We start from the raw sequence: 24,476 nt of genomic DNA, 5'->3' as shown, positions 1-24,476 counted from the left end.
CAGACTCATAAGCATTTATGACCTTCTCCTGAAGGCTTCACCAAGCTCCTTTGATCTTGGCATGGTGATAATACACACTTCAGCCACAAAGAGTGAATCAAAGTACATTTCTGAGGATTATCTCTAAAAATCTCTCTAATGATGTTTGCACCTGATCTGGTGCACCCAGTTATAATTTTAGGAATTTCAGGTAGTCAATAATATGGGCATACGCTGATGTTTTCCATGTGTGATTTTAACGTTTACTGTGTGATTATTTAACTTATACAATCGACTACGAAATGTAAATTTGGCATGGTGTTTGTTATATTATATCACCTTTATATAGACTGCTTAAATGAAGATCCAATCTTGATATGTCCACATTTGTGAAAAAAGAAAAAGACATTTCATGGGGTGCACTTACTTTATCACATAAATGTACTTCAATCATTGACAATGGCCTTCTCCTGAATTTGTATTTAGGCACATATCTTTACAAACCTAGTGATTTATACCAATAGATATGTCTTCAACATATGATTTTCTGGGAACCCTCACATATTTGATTTTCAGGTTTTCAGAGGGTTCAAATGACATTAAGTTGGATGGCATTAAATTTTCTAAATTTTAATGAGAAAAAGACAGAAGTCATGCTGTTTAGAGCCAATGACACCAGTGGGACCCCCTGCATCGACCTTTCCACTGCGGCTCAATATGAGAAATCCATGATCACAAATTTAGGTGTGAAAATGGATTCTACTTTAACACTTGATAGCCATGTGAACGCAGTGGTAAGATCTTGCTTTTTCCAGTTGTCAAAAACTAAGCCTGTTTTGTACTAAACACATTCTTGAAACAGTGATACGTGTTTTTATAACCTCCCGTCTAGACTACTGCAATGTGCTTCTTTTTGGAATTAGCCAGGCCTCCATTGCTTGCCTACAGCTGGTGCAAAATGCTGCTGCTCGATTTTTACAAGAAAGCATGAGCACGTTACCCCAATTTTGGCTTCCCTTCACTGGCTTCCGGTTCATTTTCGAATTCATTTTAAGTTCCTTGTATTTGTTTTTAAATCATTTAATGGTTGTGTCCCATTTTATCTGTTGGAACTGCTGCACCCTTATGTACCGTCTCGCTCTCTCAGGTCGGTCAGCAGACCAGATGCTCTTACGTGTTCCTAAGACACGATGCAAACTCCGAGGTGATCGGGCTTTTTCAGTTGCAGCTCCAAAACTCTGGAACAATTTGCTGTTGCGCCTTAGGCAGACTCCTTCGCTCGCTGTCTTTAAATTCTATTTAAAAACAACACTTTTACTCCCTGGCCTTTAACCCAGTGTGATATGTTGACTGTGTACTTTTTTATTATGAATTTGTTCAGCTTTTATGTGTTTCTGTTTCTTTTACCCTTTGGTTATTGTGTGTCTTATATGTTGGGTTTTATTGTATAGTGCTTTATAAATAAATAAATAAATAAATAGGAGTCAGACCCCTAGGGGATTTCATAAAAACCTTAAATGTTCGTGTACCGGACCACACTGATCTCTCATGCTGGCGCTTGGGGTATCTGATATTGTCAGGTTTCTCTTGTTCCGCTCTTTCCAATAGTTTATAATCCAATTCCCACTCATCGTGTTGTACGTCTTTTTGCTTTTGACAGGGAGGGTTTGGCATCATGGAGGAGATGTGCGTAAACTATGTCCATTACTACCCTCACACCGAGTTAGAGCTGTGCAAGAGTGCTGTGGACAATGGCTACCTGCAGAAGTATTTTGCCTTCATCAACAGGTTTGTGTTTAAAAGATTCCAATTCAAATTGAATCTTGACGGGTCATTCTTTGTAATCAGCTTCCACTTTCAGATCTTCGAGTCGTTTGCGTCATCTACGCCAGTGACTTCTCGTGGTGAAACACCAAAATAACATCCATTATTTTCGGGGCAGCCTTTTATGCATCTAAAGCAGAGGTGGGTAGTAACGAGTTACATTTACTTGAGTAACTTTTTAAAAAATTGCACTTCTAAGAGTAGTTTTACTGCACCATACTTTTTATTTGAATACATTTATGAAGAACAAACTCTACTTCTCTTACTCCGCTACACTGGGTAACACTCGACTCGTTACTTTTTTCCATTTATATATTAAACTATATTTTTGCAAGAGAGAAGTTGCCAGTGGATCTACTGCATGACTGTTTCACCAATCAGACGTAGCCATGCAGTCACATGACCACACACAAACTTCCTGCGTCTTGCAACATGTGAGAGACTTTTTAGTCATGCGGGGCTCCTGTTCACTGCTAAACGGTCACTGCTTCACTACAAGAACAAGATCGTCGTTCCCAAGCCTGCCTTTCATGTCTTTTAACCTCATGTCTTTTCTTTGATTCCCCCTTTGTTTTTGTGCTGACCCGTATATATACACTCCAGTCTCCATGAGCCTTAAACACACGCCACGGGAAGCTAATAAAGCAATGGAGAACGATCGGACCTACACGTGCAGGTGCGACTCGCTCCAACTACCTCATTAACTCCCCACGGTCGTGCAATTGCGTCCGCGGACCCGCTACACCACAAAGTGCATATGCAGTATTATACTGTCAGTGTACAGGATATCTTGTCACTGTAAGTACAAGTGAGTACTTGTGGAGTACAAGTCCAAGGAAGTTATGCTCAACCTTTATAATGCACTGGTGAGGCCTCATCTTGAGTACTGTGTGCAGTTTTGGTCTCCAGGCTACAAAAAGGACATAGCAGCACTAGAGAAGGTCCAGAGAAGAGCGACTAGGCTGATTCCAGGACTACAGGGGTTGAATTATGAAGAAAGATTAAAAGAGCTGAGCCTTTACAGTTTAAGCAAAAGAAGATTAAGAGGTGACATGATAGAAGAGTTTAAAATGATGAAGGGAATTAGTACAGTGGATCGAGACTTGTATTTTAAAATGAGTTCATCAAGAACACGGGGACACAGTTGGAAACTTGTTAAGGGTAAATTTCGCACAAACATTAGGAAGTTTTTCTTTACACAAAGAACGATAGACACTTGGAATAAGCTACCAAGTAGTGTGGTAGACAGTAAGACGTTAGGGACTTTCAAAACTCGACTTGATGTTTTCTTGGAGGAAGCAAGTGGATAGGACTGGCGAGCTTTGTTGGGCTGAATGGCCTGTTCTCGTCTAGATTGTTCTAATTCTAATTCTAATTCTAAGTAGTTTGCACTGTTCAGACATACGTGTTACCTACTGTAGGTATCGGGTTCAAAAGCTTTGTTGTGAAAAACCGAGATTTGGAACTTTGTGTTATTTGTGCATCTTTATTTTGTAAAGATGTGATTTATTTTTACTCATTTTTTTATTTTATTATTTGGAAATAGCAGAATTTGCACATCATTTGATATTTTTGTGTCTTATTACAACATTTCTAAAAAATAAATCATTTATTATATTCAAACAGTTACTCAGTACTTGAGTAGTCTTTTCACCAAATACTTTTTTATTCTTACTTGAGTAGTTTTCTGGATGACTACTTTTTACTTCTACTTGAGTAATATTATTTTGAAATAACGCTACTCTTACTTGAGTACAATTTTTGGCTACTCTACCCACCTCTGATCTAAAGTAACTAGACTGCTTTTTTTTTTCTTCAGGCTCCATGATGATGAGATGTGTCACTGTCCTCGGGCTTCAGTCACTGAGCAGTTTGCGGCCGTATCTTGGGACTCCTTCAGCAAACAGGTGCTGCGGGCGCTATATGACACGGCTCCCATCTCCATGCACTGCAATCAGTCTTCTGCCATCAGGTTCCCGGTAAGTAGAGACAAAACGTGTGCCAGGAGTTGGTGGGTCCAAAGCTTTGAAAGTGATCGCCAGGTTGAGCTTGAGGGTTGCAATGGTAGCTTGTAAATGTAGAAGAGAACATTCGGGGAGCTGTAGGGGGACAGTAAACATGGGGACTGGAAGGAAATGCAGAACAATGAGTTAAAATTCACATGCCTTAGGGCTGGTGAGTGCTTTAATATCGGGAGATGTCTGTTTGATTTAGACAACCATGTCTACCATTTCATCCATTACCTCTATCTATATTAGTATTTAATCCAGTTAGGGCATAATCGTCCTTGAGGCATTAGCTGCCAATCCATGGTGTATGGTGGGTTCAGGAAATATTCAGAGCCCCTCACTTCCTGCACACTTTATACAGTTACAGATTTATTACCTTGCAACTTAACCCTTGTGTCAGTCGGGCTGTAAAAAGAGTGCTAAAAGCACTCGGGCAACAGCATAGACATGTCCCGCGTAGACCCCAGGTTTTCTCGGGCTATAAAAGTGCCAACAACATTAAGTACCAAGTGTTACTTGGGCAACATTACAGGCATGCCTTACATAAGCGTCAGGCCTGAGCCTTACCCAGGCAACAGTATAGACACATCTTCTCGTAGCCTCATAATGGTGTCTCGTAACAAATGCCTCTCAACTGTAGTCTCCGAGAAGTGACAATGAAACAAACAGTGAAAGCGGAAGTGATTCTGGAAATCCAAAAGTAACGCTCGCCTCACTCGCACATGTGCACTGTGCTGTTCATATTATTATTTTTATTATTCGTGTCATTTTTCAAGCCAGAAAAATGTATTGGTTTTTATGAGTGTTTTTGAGGAAAAAATAGAACTCTAAGGAGGCTACGGGAACAGAGTAGCCGTTTTTAGAGGTGCAAATGCAATTACAAAGTTTTGTCTAATAGCCAATTAGCATTAAAACAGTGGATAAGCTAAGGGAGTTTATCATTAGAACAGTGAAGGAATTGCTGCTGAAAATGGGGCTTTGCAGTCGCAGCCCTACCATCAGAAAATCTTCGGCCCCTGACAATTACGACTGAGCACCTCGGCCCCCTGGATCCGTAATGTGATAATTTTACTTCCCCAAGCTGATCGAGTGACGTGCCTCATGCTTAACGTCAATCACATTGAAATTTTGGGAAACCATAATTAAATTTATATAATATTGTATCTAGTATGTATGTGTTCCACCAATTTCTGCAATTTCTTCTTCTCTCGTAATTCCCAAAAGATGTTGTTGCAAGTTTAAAGCTTTGATGTTTGAACTAGCTGGCCCCCCTTGTGTCCTGGAGATGTTCCGCTGCAGGGACCTCTTCGACGGTGGGTATGACAACAAGTGCAATTCTTAGTAGGGTTATATCTGGCAGTGGCACTCATATTAATACACAATACAACATCGCCGGGTCAGTGGACACGGGTTAATGAGTTTAAACTCATATGGCATATCATAGCCATAGCTGTGCTTACAAGAATGAAACAATCGTTTTTCGACCTCGGACGTCCCGTTGGCGCCATCAGATGATGATTCCCAGTAATCTCAGGACCCCTGACAGGTGTCATGGTTGCCTCCCCCTGGTGGCGGCTCTGGCAGTCGCATGTATGCAGTACATTAAAAATCACACATTTCAAGCAATATTTGCCATTAGCACCACTGGTAATATCTTGGCTTTATCTTAAAATCCATTTAATGGTATCTTGATAAGGAAAGCTATCAATTTCTATGAAAAATATGAAAGATTTTAAGTGTAATCAGACTTTTGACTGGTTGTATATATACCAAGTCTTGCTAAAATACTCTTATTCTTAAAAGACTTCTGTTACCAGGAGCAGTCGGTCATAAATGAGCTTTATTTAAGGAATCAGGAGATGGGGACTAAGAAAAACCATCAGAAAAGTCCAAAAACATGAGAAGAAAAGATGAGACAAGGGGATTGAGAGCCAGAAAGGAGATTCACTCATTAGACCAAAAGCAGAGACGAGAATCAAAGTCAAAGCTAGGGGATCCAAAGAATATAACAAGTTGTAAAAAAAGTTGTTTGTAAGTATCTACAAACACAGTCAAATCGAAAAGACTTATTTTAACCTCGGCTATGGTTAAGACTTCACACGATTTTCACCTCTCGTCATTAACCTATCAACTGCATAAACAGATCCATGCCACAGCAATAAGTGGTCACAAACGAAATGTATTCAGGAACACATTGGAACAAAATTTCGGACGTGAGCGTCAGTAGGCTTTGCACCCTAGGAACCAAGTTACCCAAATTATTCTATAACATTTCAGTAATTATTTACTACTCTGATGCTGATCTTTCTGATCATAAAATAGGTCATTATGGTAGAAACTGATGAGAGAATTATGATTAATTGCAGAATTACGGTATTTGAGGGCTCCTTTTGAGTGTCTTTTTCTCTCAAAAACTAAACAGCACATCGTTATCTCATAACAAGCATAAGTTTCGAGTTTGGGATTTTTCCGGCCAACCATTTTAGCTCTAAGCTGTCCTCAAGAAGTTGTGATACACGGACACACACATAGAGATAGTCACACACCCATCATTGAGATATCGATGTTTTCAATATCAGGGGACCCTAAGATGTCAAGATCCGTAGAAAAACAATCAAACTTTTTAACAAATCTAAAGCTTTCGCTCTTTCCCCATAGATGATAGGTTATGGTGGTGGAGGGCGCAAAGCAAAAATTAATGGAAGCACTGATACTGTTAATGTCAAAAAAAAAACCCAAAACAAAACGATAGTTTCATGATGGCAAGAGATGACCATAAAAAAATTCACATTTCGTTCTAAACTGTCCTGCTGTTTGTTGGTGTGTCTTGTGATGAAATGGCGTGCCGTCTCTAAGTTCATTCCTGTTGAGATAATCTCTAAACCCCATCACCAGAGCCGAATCAACAAAAACACACACACACACTTAAATCTTATTAAAACTGCACTTGAGGAATGGCAAATAATCCATGTGTAATTTTCCAGAGTTCGAATGTTTAACAGAAACACACTTAACCTGCTGTGCACAAGGGGGTTGCGACAGTCATTTGTTGCTCCATTTTGGCCAGTTGCTTGCTGTAAGGTACCTGTAATTATTTCTCCATTGCTGCGATTGATTTTGCTAAATTTGCCATTGATTTGAACCATTATATTGATTCGTCCCTTCAATTCTCTTGGACCTTTATTGCGGTTTACTCTTGGAATCCTTTTTTTCTTAAACATTTATCAATTCTCTAATAACCCGTTCACTGGTGCTCATTGATCATCCCTTTTCCCAGCTGTGATGTGATGAGCTAATTTGAACTCGACATACATACACTCAGAGGCTACCGTCTACGCCAGTAACCGTCTCCTTTCTGATCAGATTTGTAACATTGGATAGAGATGGATGGGACTTTTTGTGGAAACGACCACCTGCCCTTGTATCTCAGTGTTCAAGGAGACTCCAAGACAGCACACGTCTCATCTCCAGTACACATCAGCTGTTGCTGGCAGAACAGATTATCTGCTCTTTGCTGGCGTTGTGTCTAATCACTGGAGACGCCTTGGGGGTAAAGCCTAAAATAGAATGAACACTTTTAAGATGGTTCAGGACCTTCGAGAAGTTGACATCAGACTGATTAATTTTAATACAACTTTCCTAGCGCTCCTCTATAGGTGTGCTAATTTATACATTAAACCTTTGTGATTATATTAAGACTTTGCCAGGGTGAAAGAAGACTGAACGTCACAGAGACAAAGTTCGAATTATGGCTGCCAATTTCAGTCCTACGGGTGCTAAATTCTCTTAAGAGTTTTTGTTCCAGTTGAGGCCTCAACTAAAACATGACATACTAAATTATAAATACAAAGTGCTGTCTCACAGCTCTGCAGTGTAAAACTCCAATTCTGACCTACAGTGGATTCAGAAAACATTCAGACCCCTTCACTACCTGCACACTTTATTGTGCTGTGGATTTAATCTGAAAAGGATAAATTTGCCACTGCCCATCGATGTCATCATGTGATCATTGAGTGTACAAAGTGAAAATGCTTTCAGAAAGGTTTGCAAATTTATCAGAAATCATAAACTGGAATATCTCCTTCATATAAGTATTCAGACCCCCTTTGCGGTATTACTCCATATTGTGGTCAAATTGTGCCTCCTGTTTGCTTTTATTCTCCTTGAGATGTGTCTAGAACCTGATTGGAGCCCACCTGTGGCCCACTGGACATCATTTAGAAAGGCACACACTGTGTATAGGAGATCCCACAATTCACCTTGCATGTCAGGAGAAAAACCAAAGCCACGAGAACCAGGGAACTCTCTGTAGACCTCTGTGATCAAATTGTGGTGATGCATAGATAAGGGCAAGGGGGACAAAAACAAACATTTCTAAAGCTTTGAGTGTTCCCAAGAGCACACTGGACTCAAAAATTATGAAATGGAAGAGGTCCAGAGAGTCGGACATTCGGTTAAATTGAGTAACCAGGCAAGAAGAGCCTTGGTCAGTGAGATGACCAGTGAGGGAGTCCACCAAAAGACCACTGAAGGGATTACAATCTGCAATGACTAAGATTGATGCAGACGACAACTGCTACCTAAGTGCTTCACCAGTTGGCTTTATAGGACAGTGCCATCTCAGCTAATGGCAGACTCTAAGTAAGCTGGAAAAAGGTTATATGAGCTCACCATCCACACCACAAAGCACAGTAGAGGCAGCATCAGGCTGTGATGGTCCTGGTTGGCTCCACGCTACTCTGTTTCTCCCAGGGCTCCATTCTGACCCACACTGCTCCTAGGCTTGGGTCCCTGCAGCCATCTGTGGCCCTGGCAGGGCACCATGCCGAGCCCCCGACACCCGCTGCCAGGCTTGCGTCCCAGCAGACCATGGCTCCCCCACAGGACACCACCCCGAGCTTTCCCTTACCCCTGCAGCACACACTACCTCTCTTTGGACTTGCACAGGGAGCCGCTACATCAAGCACCGTGTCACTCCAGCTCTTTGAGCTGCTCAGCTGGGGTGACCCTCAGCAGCCCTGAGCGTTGGCCTCACGCTCCCCAAGGGACTCTCCTCAATGTTGTCTGCCTTCTCTCTCGCTCGCACCAGCTCTCCTGCCCCCGTCTCTCCTTTCATTAACCTCTGTCTCCATTCTTTCTTTCTCTTCTCTGTCCTTTTATCTGTTCCCCCATTTATCCTATGCAGATTCTTCATATACTCAGCTGGGTGCAGGTACAAACAGCTACTTCCTCTGTGGCACCATTGAAGTGTCTGACTGATCTGCCCAGCTCTATACGTGTATGCGGCACGATCAGCCAGCACCTCAATTAACAGCGATTGAAATGCTCTCACGCACACCTGCATCTGATTGAAACCTGCACTTCTGAGGGCCCAATTATTTATTGAAAATTTGCCCAATGCTTCAGGCCACCTATGACACACTGTAGGGATGCTTCTCTGCAGCAGGCCCTAGAAGGCTTGTGAGGGTAAAATGAATGCAGCAAAACACAGAGAAATTCTGCAAGAAAACCTAATGCAGTCTGCAAGAAACCTGTGCCTTGAGATCAGATTTGTTTTCCAGCATGACAACAATCCCAAACAGAGCCAAAGCTATGCAAGAATGGCTTAAAAACAACATTAAAGTCCTGAAGTGGCAAAGTTAAAGTCCAGATTTCAATTCAACTGAGAATTTGTGGCTGGACTTGAAAAAGGCTGATCACTCACAAGCAACATGTAACTTGACAGGGCTGAGCAGTTATGCAAAGAAGAATGAGGAAAAATTAAGACATGTGGAGATGAGCGGAGCTGATAGAGAGAGGGAGACCTGTGGACACAGACTCAAGGCTCTCATGGCTGCCAAAGGTGCAATTACTAAATAGTAAACATGAGTGGGACCAAACATGGATCCTTACCCGCCCCGGAGGTCATTGTAATGAAAAGACAGGGGAGGACAGTTTCCTCCCCCAAGGCACGGGATGACAGCCTGCCCAGGCTAGGATTCCCAAACGGATACCTGCAGGGCATGCTGGATGTTGTAGTCCCAGGGAGCAGTGCTACTGGGTTCCGTAGGGTCCGCTGGGGGAGTTGTGGGGATTGGGAATCCTTACTCTGTGGGGCTTCAGCCTTTCCCTGAAGTGCTTCCGAGTTGCAGTTTCAAATCCCTGGAAGTATTCCAGGGTGTGGGATAGAAGGAGCAGCTCCACTTCATTCTGGGAGCCAGAGTTGGGAGAAGGAAGACGAAGGTTGCTGGGAGAAGCGGAGAAGAAGAAAAAGAGATGACAGTGCTGCTGGTAGTGAGAGAAGCAGTGTGAGGTTGTGCTGTGACAAACGCTTACTTTGGAAAGTGCTTCACACCAATAAAGCCTTTAGACACAGCAAACTTGTGTCCAAGCCTTTGTGTCGGGAGTTTGGGGAGCTGCAGAGCCCCCGGGGGACCACAACCCTGGGGCAGAGAATGCATGTGATAAATTTCTTTGTTTCTTAGGTTTGTAATTAATTTAGACCACTTTGACATTAAAGAGTCTTTATCTGTTGGTCAGTGGAAGAAACCCACTGTAATTCAATGATGTATAGCAATAAAATGTGAAAACTTCCAAGGTGTGAATATTTTATATAAACACTGCATGCATGCTGACGCAGTCCTTTACTACCTTCGTTTCTGGACTGTGTACATTTCTTTTGTGCTTTTCTTGTATAGTTATTCTGTTCACACCATTTTGTGTTCCATTTATTGTACGGTCCCTAGGACGAGACGTAACACTGAGGTCCTGACTATCTGTAGTCATAAAAAAATTGTAAAGAGGATGGTGCATACTGATGTCCAGGGTGAATTGCCCACTACGGCCTACTCATTCTGGCCCCCTCATCATCATCTGTCTCTAGTTAGCTAACTGCCTCTCACCACTTCACCAAAAAACAGCTAATGTGTAGTGAGTTTAATGGCACAAAAATGGCTGCCGTCTCATCATCCATGTGGATGCTACACATTAGCAGTGGCTGAAGTGGCACCCCACTCACTGAAGCACTTTGAATAGTGAGAAAAAAGCTATTTAAATATAAAGTATCATTATTATTATTATGGTCACCAGCATTTTGTCACAATGTTTGCTTCATTGCTATCATAATATTTTGGGTCACTATGCCTGTTGCTGTTCATGTGACACACTGAGTCATCACATTCTGCCTACATAAGATGACAATATGCAATTCCGAGCATCCAGGCCTTCCACCTCTTCTTACTTAACCTTTCTTTTATGTAGTGGAAGCTAAAAGGTGCTACCATAAAGATATCTGGTGTTAGGATTTTTGTTTTTTTCCAGAGTGTTTTGTCAGGGTGACTCTAAGGTGACCCTATTCTCCCATGTACTACGTAGACTTTAGCAGAATGCCCCAAATCCCTTTTACATCTCTTGTATGTTTATTTTGACCACACTGACAGGGTTGACTGCTATTGTCCTTACATACCCCCCCACCCCAAACTTCTTTAACATCTGTAACCCAAATGCAATTAGATTGAGTACACATAGAAAATAAAGTTAATTCATGAATACAAAGGGCAACTTAAAATTTCTGATTGCATCCAAAATATACAGTAAGTAGAGTATAACTGTTGGGAATCTTGATAATAAGCAGTTCACCTTGTGTCTGGAAGTTCACAGAGTGGTGTGGTGATTAAGGCTTTGCACTTCAAACCATGAGGTTGTGGGTTCAAATCTCACTACTGACACTGTGTGACCCTAAGCAAGTCACTTGACCTGCCTGGGCTCCAATTGGAAAACCAAAAGAAATGTGACCAATTGTATCATAAATGTTGGATAAACGTGTCAGCCAAATAAGTAAATGTGTCCATCATGCTAACTACCAGGTGGCTTTCTGTCTTAGTAAGTTGATTTTGGTCTCTTCTCTTAACCTGCAATTGCATCCTAGGTATGACGTTAATCTGCATCCAGCCCTGGAAGTTGGAAATTCAGGGGTTGGTGGCAGGATTGGCACTCCAGCCGCTGTAAATAACCACCACTCCATTTGAACCAGTCTGGTGCTGAGGTGTCACCCGTTGCACAGCTGCACTCTGGTCCTAATTGGGATCCTGAGGTGGTTCAGCGTGTGGTAGTGGGCTTTATCAATGTGTGCTCCCAAACTCCTCTAGCATGGCCTCTGGCAGAGACAGCAGCAAGGGGACTGCATGGAGTAGGAGACAGAGAGAGAGACTAAAGCTCTGTATCAGCCCTCTAGGATTCCTCTTACATCTTGACACACCTTTTGAACCAGTGGGGTATACTCCATCAACTCTCTCTCAGGCAAACTCAACTTAATCTAACCCAACCCAAAAGAAAATCCAGCTGTCGGTCAGTGCCATGTACCTTCATCTTTGCCACCAATATATTCTTGGGGCTAACAGGAATTTCAGCTAGGTGCCAACTACATGCAGAAATCTTATCTGATAAATGCGCCTGAGTAAGGACTGGCTTACACATTATTCAAATTAAAACAAAAGCATCAAGACAATTTTACAGCGATAGACAATCCACAAAATATTTATCACAACATATGCTAGATCGTACCAATTTTTGCTCCCACTACACTCCAATGAGTTTTTTTTGAAGGCTTCTTTTGGATTTCTGAGTCCTGCCCAGGTTTTAACTATGTTTCTTGTTAGCCCCTGTTCTTTCTCTCTTTATCATTGCTTTTTCATTTGATTTACAGTTGTCAGAACACCTACTCAGTGGCGCAGTGGCAGCGATGCTGCCATGCAGTAAAGAGACCAGGGTACGCGCCACGGGTCCTCCCTGTGTGCAGTCTGCACGTTCTTCTCGTGTCTGACATGGAGTTTGGGTGAACCGGCGACGCCTTAGTTGGCCTTAGTGTGTGGTTGGTGTGGGTTTGCCCAGTGCTAACTGGTCTGGATTAAGTGGGTTAGAAAATGAAAAAATGAAGGAGACCTACTCTTTAATTCATAACATGGAGAATGAGGGAAGTGTTTCAAAAAGAAAATAAAAATGAATAAAACTTGTAAACAAGACTAAAAGAAAAACACACAGATGTCTAATGCATTCTTAACAGAGATAAGGTGCACAATATAAAGGTGCAATTGAAACAAAAAAGGGCTGATTACACGGACATAACGAGTCTTTGATGTCTGAAGGAACTTGAATGGTAACACGGCACAATACATGAAAGACCACTAATGAAAGCAACTGCCTATTGTTTTTCAGGGAGACTGGGAACGGCAACACTTACCTCAAGTCACCTCCGCCCTACTCAAGGATCAAAAGAAATGTAAGACGATTATGGAGCCTGAAAACCAATCAGCCTCCGCGTTGGAACTGCAGACGCATTTTGTGCCCCGATTCACTGAGAAGGACACGTGAAATGAAGCGAGCCCCCCTCACTGCTGTCGGAAAACAGGAATTGAGCGTCAGGCAGTTTCATGAAAAAGAAAACGAACACTATCATTACGCGTCTGATGTTCTTTTTGGATTATTGTGAATTCTTTTCTTTTTTAATGTATGTAGTTTTTCTTTTTTCAAAAACCTCAGCATGTTTGATTTTTATGTTAAAAAATTAAACAGAAATTCATTCCCATTTTCTTCACTAACCAATTAAATAAAACTCCTTTAAACTTGTGAAATGTTTAATTCTGTTGTTATTTGTAAAACTTGAAGAAAATGGAAATTCGGGGCACAGCATTAAACGGGCAAAATCAGCCTATGTGGACTGCAGTAAAGGATCCAGAATGCTACACGGTAACAGCTGTTAGATCGTTTCAGACTAGACATGGCCGTACACACACACACACAGAGTAAAGAAAGCAGGCAATACCTTTTCTTAAATATGAGGTTCAAAGTTCAACTTCTAGTTAATGCCACAAAATGTGTGCAGGAACATCTAGAATGATGGCACAACAACACCCAGGACTTTTGTGCTTCCTCACCCATATGTGTTTGTCATCTTCTCCTGTTCCCTTGCATTGCTCCCTTTATGTCATGTGTCAGCCACAATGGCAGCGGTTCAATGTCATGTTTCTTGTCTTTTTTTGTGCCGTTGCATCTATGTAATGGTACTGTACTTGTGTTTTGTTGCCAATGCCTGTGTTTTGTGGCTGGTTCCCCAAGAGGTGGGACCACCTGCCATGAACTGCCCTCCACCCTATAAATATGGAGGGTCTCTCATAGTTCTTGACAGTTTGCACTCTGCATTGGGAGAGTTATTGTGTTTTGCTGTGCCTTGTGCCATTTTGTGTGAATTTCTGGATTTTTGAACCTGTGCTCTGTTTTTGACCATTTGGATTGGGACTCAGGCAATTCCTTTTTGTGTTCTACGGAAGTCTTGCTTCACAGAGTAATTTAATTATAAATAAATCTTTTATGTTTATAAAGATCCTGCGTCTGCCCTCTTATCTAGCTGGGATTTGGCGGCATATCCCCCTCTAGTGGCGATTTTTAAAAATACTTTTTGTAACGGTTTGGGAATTAGCGTAGTAAACAGCACTTTATGCTTCATTTAGCTTGTTTTCTTTCCTTTTGGTTCACTTTGTTGTGTTCTTTGGTTTACTGGGGCAGGACCTCAAATTAATCTACAGCCCCCAGGTGACAGGGACGCAGACACCCGACGCTTGTTCAGACCACCCGCTGCTACTGACACCTTGCTGTGGCATTAACTGCTGTGCAGCTGCCTTCTCGGGTTCCCTTTAATGCTCCTTCTTTCATGTTTAGATATCTTTTTGTACGGCATCCTGGTTTAAGAATAATAGTTTTGTCTTTTGAGACCTTGAGGTTTGGATTCTAATTACGATTCGGTCATTTATTGCTGCTTTTTTCCATTTTATCAGCCCACTTTTTTGTTAATCACTTTATTTTTCACAGCCCTAGTTTTGGTCATTTCTAAAAGTGTATTTTCTGTTTGTAGCTTCTTCCATTTATTGATATTATAAGAATTTTTGTATTTTGAGGTTTTTAAACATTTGTTTGTTTAATTAACAAAACATACAGTTAGGTACTTAAATATTTAGACAGAGACAACTTTTTTCTAATTTTGGTTCTGTTCATTACCACAATGAATTTTAAATGAAACAACTCAGATGCAGTTGAAGTGCCGTCTTTCAGGTTTAATTCAATGGGTTGAACAAAAAGATTGCATAAAAATGTGAGGCAACTATAAAGAATTTTTTTAACACAATCCCTTTATTTCAGAGGCTCAAAAGTAATTGGACAAATTAAATAACTGGAAATAAAATGTTCATTTCTAATACTTTGTTGAAAACCCTTTGCTGACAATGACAGCCTGAAGTCTTGAACTCGTGGACATCACCAGATGCTGGGTTTCCTCCTTTTTAATGCTCTGCCAGGCCTTTACTGCAGCGGCTTTCAGTTGCTGTTTGTTTGTGGGCCTTTCTGTCCGAAGTTTAGTCTTCAACAAGTGAAATGCCTGCTCAGTTGGGTTAAGATCAGGTGACTGACTTGGCCATTCAAGAATTTTCCAATTCTTTGCTTTAATAAACTCCTGGGTTGCTTTGGCTGTATGTTTTGGGTCATTGTCCATCTGTATCATGAAACGCCGCCCAATCAGTTTGACTGCATTTAGCTGGATTTGAGCAGACAGTATGTCTCTGAACACCTCAGAATTCATTTGGCTGCTTCTGTCCTGTGTCACATCATCAGTAAACACTAGTGTCCCAGTGCCACTGGCAGCCATGCACGCCCAAGCCATCACACTGCCTGACTCCACTGTGTTTTACAGATGATGTGGTATGCTTTGGATAATGAGCTGTTCCATGCCTTCTCCATACTTTTTTCCTGCCATCATTCTGGTAGAAGTTGATCTTGGTTTCATCTGTCCAAAGGATGTTTTTCCAGAACTGTGCTGGCTTTTATAGATGTTCTTTAGCAAAGTCCAATGTAGCCTTTCTATTCTTGAGGCTTATGAGTGGCTGGCACCTTGCAGTGCACCCTCTGGATTTACTTTCATGCAATCTTCTCTTTATGGTAGACTTGGATATCGATTTGCCTACCAAGCCCTGGAGAGTGTTGTTCACTTGGTTGGCTGTTGTGAAGGGGTTTCTCTTCACCATGGAAATGATTCTACGATCATCCACCACTGTTGTCTTCCGTGGATGTCCAGGTCTTTTTGCGTCGCCGAGTTCACCAGTGCTTGCTTTCTTTCTCAGGACGTACCAAACTGTAGATTTAGCCACTCGTAATATTGTAGCAATTTCTCAGATGGGTTTTTTCTGTTTTCGGAAAGGATGGCTTCTTTCACCTGCATGGAGAGCTCCGTTGACCGCATGTTGTCTGTTCACAGCAAAATCTTCCACAAGTAAGCACCACACCTCAAATCAACTCCAGGCCTTTTATCTGCTTAATTGATAAGACATAACGACGGACTTGAACACACCTGCCCATGAAATAGCCTTTGAGTCAATTGTCCAATTACTTTTGAGCCCCTGAAATGAAGGGATTGTGTTCAAAAAATGCTTTAGTTGCCTCACATTTTTATGCAATCGTTTTGTTCACCCCACTGAATTAAAGCTGAAAGTCTGCACTTCAACTGCATCTGAGTTGTTTCATTTAAAATTCATTGTGGTAACGTACAGAACCAAAATTAGAAAAAAGTTGTCTCTGTCCAAATATTTATGGACCTAACTGTATGTATCGTCTTTGGCAGGGTTTTTGACTGCTTTGACCTCTCTGTTTGGAAACATAAAATCTTAATAAGAGAGAAGTCAACTGACTCGATATCCATGCATTGCCTTCTGTTACAACTTCCATATAAGTGGAGATAGATAGAATTCAGGCTAGACAAAAGTTTAATTTAAATACATATGAAGTCTCACATATAAGATGCACAAATATTAGATATACCACGTGTGACAATTTAATTCCTGGAATGCACCTTTAAAAAATATACATGTGGAACTGTACACTAGTGGTTACTGTCGCCTTTAAAATACTCCCCTTGTGCTTCTATACACTAACTTGAACGGCGTTCCCATTTATGTAAGCAGGCCTGGAACTCATTTTCAATGTTAATGTCCATCGTTGTTTTTGGCTTTCCGCTTCTGGGGTCATCCGTCACATCTTCTTGCCCATCTTTGAACCTCTTATGCCACTCAAAAACACTCGACTTTTCAAAGTATATTCACCATATGCCACTTGCAACAGCTGTAATGTTTTAGTAGTGCATTTGCTGATTTTCACACAAAATTTAATATTAATACTCGTACGTTACTCTGAATTTCAATCCCCCATTTTTACGCCAAAGCGTACACGCAGATATCTATTACTTTCCCAATAACTATTGGCTGTATCAGCTTGCAATTTATGCACATAATAATTCAAACATGTTCAAACACAAATACTCATGTCATTTTGATACCGGGCCATTCCGGGAATTAAACTGTCACACCTCAGAATTTCACATTGAACACATGGGTGGTCTAAAACTCAAAAGAAGAGCTTAAGGAAATGGCTGAAGAGTCATAGCAGACTTGTCACTGTCCACACCAGGCAGTGGATGTTGTTTTCATTTACATAAACAAGCGGGACTATGGCAATAATCTGAAAGTTTTAGAATTTTTGATTACTTCTTTTTAAACCCTTGTTTTTTTAATGTAGGAGGATAAAAGAAAGGACATGTAATTCGAATGAGATATAGAATTTGTAGTATTTAATGTAATGAAACCTTCCAGTCAATTAAAAAGCAAATAAAAAGATTTGCTCAAAGAAAGTAAAACAAAGGCCACCAGACTGTGGTAAAGTGGGGTCCGTGGCAGTGTGGTGCAAGTGTGAGGGCAGGAGACGTAGAGCGAGAGTGGCCAAGCTGATTGGAGTGAGGCAGGTGGTCAGGAATGAGCATGTGGAAGGAGAGCTTTCTTGGGGTAGGAGTGGCCCGAGTGATGGTGTCTCCTCGCAAGGGTCCAAGGTGAGCAGCTGGAGAGATGTGTGGGGCTCATTGGGTTGCCTTGCAGACGCCAAAGGAAGGGCAGCAGGGAACAAAGCCCCGATAAGAAGGTTGACTGCACCTGTTGGCGTGCGTCTCCTCCTTGTCCAAGGTCCAGACAGGATAAGGTGAGAAGATGCCAGATTTAAAGGGAAGCTTTGGGGCTCACTGCTTTTATGGACTGTCTCTGGTTTCTACCCTCTTCATTTTTAAAAAAAATATTTATTGAACTGTTTTTAACTTGGCAGCATGGTGGTGCAGTGGGTAGCGCTGCTGCCTCGCAGTTAGGAGACCCAGGTTCGCTTCCCGGGTTCTCCCCGTGTCTGTGTGGGTTTCCTCCCACAGTCCAAAGACATGCAGGTTAGGTGCATTGGCGATTCTAAATTGTCCCTAGTGTGTGCTTGGTGTGTGCCCTGCCCGGGTTGGCTGGGATTGGCTCCAGCAGATCCCGTGACCCTGTACTTAGGATATAGCGGGTTGGATAATGGATGGTTGGATGGATGTTTTTAAACTGTATCGGCGCCTTTTACTTTTTATGGATATTTATTTATGGAACATTCTAAAGCAATGCACTTTTGGACACTTTTTGAATTGTCTTTTAATAAAAGCAATGTTCACTTTTTCACCATTCATTTTGCTTTGTGTGTGTGTTGTCCTCATATGCAATGCCCATTCGGTTACATTATTGATGGTGTCGGGTTCAAGAGGCTCCCAAAATGGAAGTGGGAGCGTGGGGCCGACCCACACCGTCACACAGACAAACAAGAAAAACATTAAATTTGATTACACAATGGGGGTCTGCTTTTGCCTCAACTCTTTGGAGGCAGTGACAGTCGGGCAGACTTTGGCTAAGCTGCTGGCTGTTATGTGTTAACGTGTGCAGTTTTTATTAACATGCTGTTCTTGTTATATTTGTATTATAGTTTTTTGTGTTTTAATTATTTATTTTAATTTTACTTATTATTGGTTAATTTTCTGTTCCTTGTGGGTGGAGCCCAAGAAGGTGGGGCCGACCAGACATCACCACTCCTTGGCCCTCCCGCTCCCTACTAAAGTCAGTTGAGAAGGCTCAGGAGTTGAAGATCATTTGTTCATTGTGAAGTTCTGGAGTATTGCTAGATTAGAATCTGATATACTTGATTAATCCCTGAGAGGAAATTGTCTTTTTGCATGACCTTTGGAAGTCAGAGCACAGGATCAGTTTGGATTTACAGGTTTTTGTAGTCAGAAGTCAAGCAAAAAGACACGTTTTATTGGCTAATTAATTAATTTGCTTGACTTCTCACTACATTCATAATGGTTAACATGGTACAACATAGTACTAGGGTACTACAGGTTTTTGTGAAATTCTTGCCTGTATTCTGCCTGAAGGTAAGAAAAGGACCAGGAGATGAAGCATTTGTCAAACAAAAAACAAGTGGAAACCATAAAGACCAAAATCCTAAACATCAGTGCTTAATTGTAAAGCAGAAATCAAAGTCAGAGAGAGAAACAGGAGGATCAGAAACCAGAAGGCTGAGAAGGAATACACGTTTCATTTGAAAGAGCAGTTATCTCTGTCACAGACACTGAATGAAGCTTTCTGTTAGAATTAAAGGGGTGTTCATGACAACTGGGAGCCACATGCCAGTAACAGAAGTAATAACCTGGGGCTACCTGACTTGTAAAACAATGTTGCGGCACCGTGAATAATTAATCATTACATTTAGGAAGCATACGTAACTTCAAAGAACCTACCCAGAAGGTGCTACAGATAAATCACTTCAAAATCCCACATATTATATTGTTCTAAAAAAAATTTTAAGAGAGAAAAAAAATTCACTCAAGTGCACAATTCATAACAGCCCGTTTTTCTTGGATTCTACCTAAGGATTGTGTATTGGGACTTATTTGCTGAAGGATGGTCTTTTAGGTAAGTCCTTGGCCTTTTTCTTCTCTGTTGACCATTTTTGCCTAATTTTCTTTTTTTGATAAATAAATCTTAAATATAAGAAGAAGCCTTGTTGCCCTTTTTGCTTGCAAGCTGGAGATTGGTAGTTTTTATATATTTATATATATTTGTGAATATTCTGTGTTGTTTTGCCAGCTGCCCATATTTAGGGACTTCTCTGGTTGAAGCCAACAGGTAGTGTTTGCAGCCCGGCTGATCCTGACCTGCTTCTCAGCTTATTTTTGGAGGTCTTACACCCTTTCTACGTTTGTGAAGACTCCATCTCATGACACTAGGTACCATGAACAATGCCTCTCACTCTCTGAATGACATCCTAGGCAACCTGCTGATTTTAGTGTGTACTTTCAGAGGTCTGACATTATTTGTTACAACACATCCTCAGCCAAGACTATGTTAATTTTCATTAGATTATCCATGATAATTAATGCCACTACTCCCAACCTGCACCTAAAATAAATTAGCCAGTAAAATGTGTACCGGTTGAGATAAAACTCTTTGTGGTGCAGTGGTCAGCACTACTGAGTCACATTTCCAGCATTCTGACCTTGAATGTTACACTCAATTTGCAGAGGATTCTGCACAGAGTTTGCACATTCTCCTTAAGCCTGGGCGAGCGTTTCTCCTGCATCCCTAAAGACGTGAACGTTACCTTAACTAATAACTCTGATTTGGACCCAATGTGAGCAAGGGAGGGAGTCTACATGAGTGGGTCCTGTGAAGAACTAGTGCCCTGTAAGAGATTCAGTCCTGCCTTGCACCCAACCTTGACTGAATAAGCTGTGACCCCCAGCAAACCAAAATTGGAATAAGCAGGATCGATAACTGTATGTGACATATTTATTTATTTTTATCTATCTATCATTTAGTGCCTTTTCATGTCTATCTATTATGTAGTGCCCTTTACATATATTTACATCAATTTATCTATTATATAATATCCATTTTATCTATCTTAGAATATCATTAGAACATTAGCACAAACACATTTTTCTTTTTTCAATTTATTGCACATTCGGAAGTGCAGTCCATATTTCAAGAAAGTGATAATGGTGCTAGAATATGCTACTAGTCTGATTTAAGGACTACAGGGTATAAGCTTTGCAGAAAAATTGAAAGAATTGAATCATTTCAGTTTAATTAACTGCAGATTTACAGATGGCAAGACAGATGGAAATGGCCACCAACTGAGATCCTACAAACAGCAGAACATCAGAATAGCTGCACAAGAGACTCATTTACATAAGGTATAGGAATTTTAAAAGAAGAATATATGTAAAAAAAACAAATAATAGAAAATATGCAGACAATTTGCTGAACGTGACAAAAACAAATTAAATATTATGTTTATAATATAACAAAATAACACCAGTATAGTAATAATACAATTGAACTACCTATTGTATACACATAAAATCTGGGCAAAAAAAGGGGTACATTAAGCCCGAAATACCTTATTAATCCCAATTTATCTATTGTATCCATCCATTCATTTTCTGTTGCTTATCTGGGTCCAGGTCATGGGGGCAGCAGTTTAAGCAAAGACACCCAGACATCTATTTTCCTTACCACTTCCTCCAACTCCTCCGCGGGGATATTTGATCCAGGAGGTGCTGGTCCTCATCCTGGCCACTTTACAATCAGAAAAACTGCCCCCCGTGCTTGACTAAGGTCCCAGCCCAGCAGGATCACACCATCCTTAAAAAGCAGTGATGCCATCCTGAGGAAACCGAACTAGACATCCTTCACTCCTTCACTGTACCTAGACATTCTGTCCATAAAAAGTACGAACAAGTGACAAAACACAGTCCTGGCAGAGTCCCACACCAACCAGGAACGAGTCTGACTTAATGCCAGCAATATCAACCAGCTTTTGCTCCAGTTGCACAGCGACAGAATAGCCTGCAATAGCTGGCCTTACTCAAATAACCCTGAAGTGTGCTCAACAGGACATCCCGTGGAATGTGGTTGTATGTTTTTTCCAAGTCCAAAAAAACACATGTAGACTGGCTGGCCACACTCCCATAAACCACAGAATACGTGTTAAAAGTAAAAAGCTGATCCAGTGTTCAATGCTTGGAAAGAAATTGACACTGTTCCTCCTGTAACTGAGGCTTGACCAACAGCCGGATGCTCTTTACCAGAACCCTGGCATAGGCCTTCTCTGGGAGGCTGAGGAGTGTGATGCCACTAAAGATGGAAGTCAACTTACTTACAGATGAGGACCACCACTCCAGTTTCCCTGACCCCCATGCATTATTGAAGAGGCATGTAGGCCAAGACAGCCTAACAACATCCACAACCTTTAAAAACTCAGGGCAAATATCATCCCCATCTAAAGCTCTGCCACAGAGAAATCCTCCTCAAAGTTCCCTGACCCTGTTTCCTGAACAGGAGGCATGTCGATAGGATTTAGGAGGTCCTTAAACTGCTCTTTCCATCATCTGACTAAATCCCAACTATAAACTGCAAGGACGAAGCAATACTTCTCCCTCCTGAGTTACCTGACAATTTGACAGAATCGCTTCAAGGATGACCTTGATTATTTTCCATGGCCTCTTCAAGCTCCTTCCATTGCAACACTCTGCTTGGCCCGTCGGTATCTGCCATCTGCCTCTGGAGTCCCACAAGCTAAAAAATCTTTATGGGACTCCTCCTTCAGTCTGATGGCTCCTTTTACTGCTGATGGGGATTACTGCCTCAACAGGAATGACTTTACATCAGCAGCTCTGTGCAACTGCCTCAGCAATGTAGTCATGGAAGATGGCCCATTTGGGTTCAATTCATCCAGAGGTGCTTTTCAGAGATCTCCTGGACAGAGCCAAACATTCCCAGCACACACTATACATTTAGGTCTGCTTGGGCTATCTGGCAACCTTCTACCGCCATCTGATCAAACTCACAACCAGGTCGTGGTCAGTGGATAGTTTAGCTCCTCTATTCAACCTAGTGTCCAAGACATACTGTTGCTGATCTGATGACATGACTACAAAACAGATCATCAACCGAACACCCTGTTCGTTATGGACAGACTGTGACTAGCACAGAAGTTCCATAACAAAATACACCTCTGGTGCAGATTGGGTAGGCTGTTCCACCCAATCACACCTTTCCAGGTTTCATTGTTGTTACCCACGAGAACATTGAAGGGTCTACAGTGGCAGCACCTTCCAGCATTCACACAGAGAGGAGAAGGAAGAAAAGAAATATCCATGTTTCAAGAAAAAGCCTATTAAAAAGTACATATATTTAAAAAAAAAAACGCTTGTTTGAATTCTGGACTGTCTTCTGAGTAGTTGTGAAGACAGAAGTTTTGAGGTAAGGTAGTGATACTCACCAACAATGGCCTGGAGAGTTGTGATGCGTTGATTAAACACATGCAAGTACGAATTTGACTGTACTCTGTACACTTGACAATAATGATCCTATAAATCTCTAATTATTGTACAGTGCACAGAGCTCATAAGAAGAGGTGTTGTTAATAACAATATATTAAACAGAACTGAATGATATCTCCCTAGAAAACATAGCTTACAATGCTAGCGCATTTATCCAGCTTTAACACGTGCCGTCATGTTTATATCTAAGAAGTTAACATTTACTGTCCACCTTTCCTAGCTCTTTAAACAGAATCTTGACTGCAGAAGACAGAAACACATTTTAGTCTCAAAAAAATAAAATAAAATAAACAGAACCCAAGTTACCTTACTGGGGCCAAAGTTAAGAATAATAAGGAAAGGAGAAAGGAAAGAATGGAGCGTCATCATAAATTAGTTTTTAACCCATAAAATGCCAATAATTTTCTCCAAACTGGATCAGTGGAGAATTTTATTTTAGTAATAGTAACACTTGTTTTGGTACAAAAACTGTATTTGAAAATTGAATAATTGGAATTATAAGACTTCTTTCAAAGAAAAATGTGAATACCGTATTTGCAAACCTGAATTTGTAATTCTGAAAAAAGACAGGAGTCTGCATTAGTAACCACAAATAAAATGTCACCTTCACGCTGTCCCTTTTAACTACTTTTGAGAAAAGTATACACAAAAGCTCTGGATCCTTTTGGTGCATTAACTTCACATTGTTAGAAGTGTTTTTGGTCATATATTTCATCATAAAGTTTGCCAGTCTGCTGTCAAGTGAAGAGATTACTCCCATTTTGTTAGCACCATCTGACTATATGGGAACACACATACGGTAAACCAGTGACTGCACCATTACATAAACGTCCTATGATCCATTACTTACATGCTGATGTTTCTTTTAATGTGACTGAAAAAAAACAAGATAAGAGAATGAAAGGAATAACGTCAGAATCAAAGAAATCGCTTAATTGAGAGGGGAAGAAAATATGACATCGCTGTGCTGCAGAATTCACCGGACAGATTTGCCCAATGGTGCAAATTATAAAAAGACAAATGACACATCAACTGCTGTTTAGTAGATCCCTCTCACTCGCTTGTTTTCAGGGTCGAAAGGAGACTTCAGATAGGCGGTTGCAGGGTAAACCACACCCATGCGCTCTAAAGTGTACTCTCCAGATTTCACAAAATCAGGGCTGACCTAGGGACAAAAAAAAAAAAAAAAAATGGAGAAAGAATGCAATAAAATGTTAAAATACGCCACATTTAACACCTGACCATAATGAGCATCCATCACAATGGTGCAGCGATTAGTACTGCTGCCTTACAGCCCCTGTGTGAAGGTTTGAATGTCGGTGTTGTGTTTGCAAGGACTTTCCCACCACATCCCAAAGATGTATGTTTCAGATTAACTGGTAACTCTAAATCAGCATGTGTGA

General features: G+C 41.1%; 2 protein-coding genes across 2 annotated transcripts in view; one reads left to right on the top strand and one right to left on the bottom strand.

Moving 5' to 3' along the window:
* The window catches only part of dbh (dopamine beta-hydroxylase (dopamine beta-monooxygenase)), a 68,897-nt gene extending 55,737 nt beyond the window's left edge, over positions 1-13,160 (top strand). Inside the window, exons 10-12 of the mRNA XM_039763290.1 lie at positions 1,640-1,767; positions 3,623-3,782; positions 13,005-13,160. Of these exons, the coding sequence (XP_039619224.1) occupies positions 1,640-1,767; positions 3,623-3,782; positions 13,005-13,160 (444 nt within the window). The remainder of the gene's footprint in view (positions 1-1,639; positions 1,768-3,622; positions 3,783-13,004) is intronic.
* A 10,305-nt stretch (positions 13,161-23,465) lies between these two features.
* The window catches only part of sardh (sarcosine dehydrogenase), a 249,311-nt gene continuing 248,300 nt past the window's right edge, over positions 23,466-24,476 (bottom strand). The window contains exon 21 of the mRNA XM_039762751.1: positions 23,466-24,238. Coding sequence (XP_039618685.1) covers positions 24,113-24,238 — 126 coding nt within the window. The 3' untranslated portion in view covers positions 23,466-24,112. The remainder of the gene's footprint in view (positions 24,239-24,476) is intronic.

This window comes from Polypterus senegalus, chromosome 9, assembly GCF_016835505.1.
Source record: "Polypterus senegalus isolate Bchr_013 chromosome 9, ASM1683550v1, whole genome shotgun sequence".
Lineage (NCBI taxonomy): Eukaryota > Metazoa > Chordata > Cladistia > Polypteriformes > Polypteridae > Polypterus > Polypterus senegalus.
The sequence above is the reverse complement of the archived record's forward strand: the minus strand, read 5'-3'. Positions and strand labels throughout refer to the sequence as shown.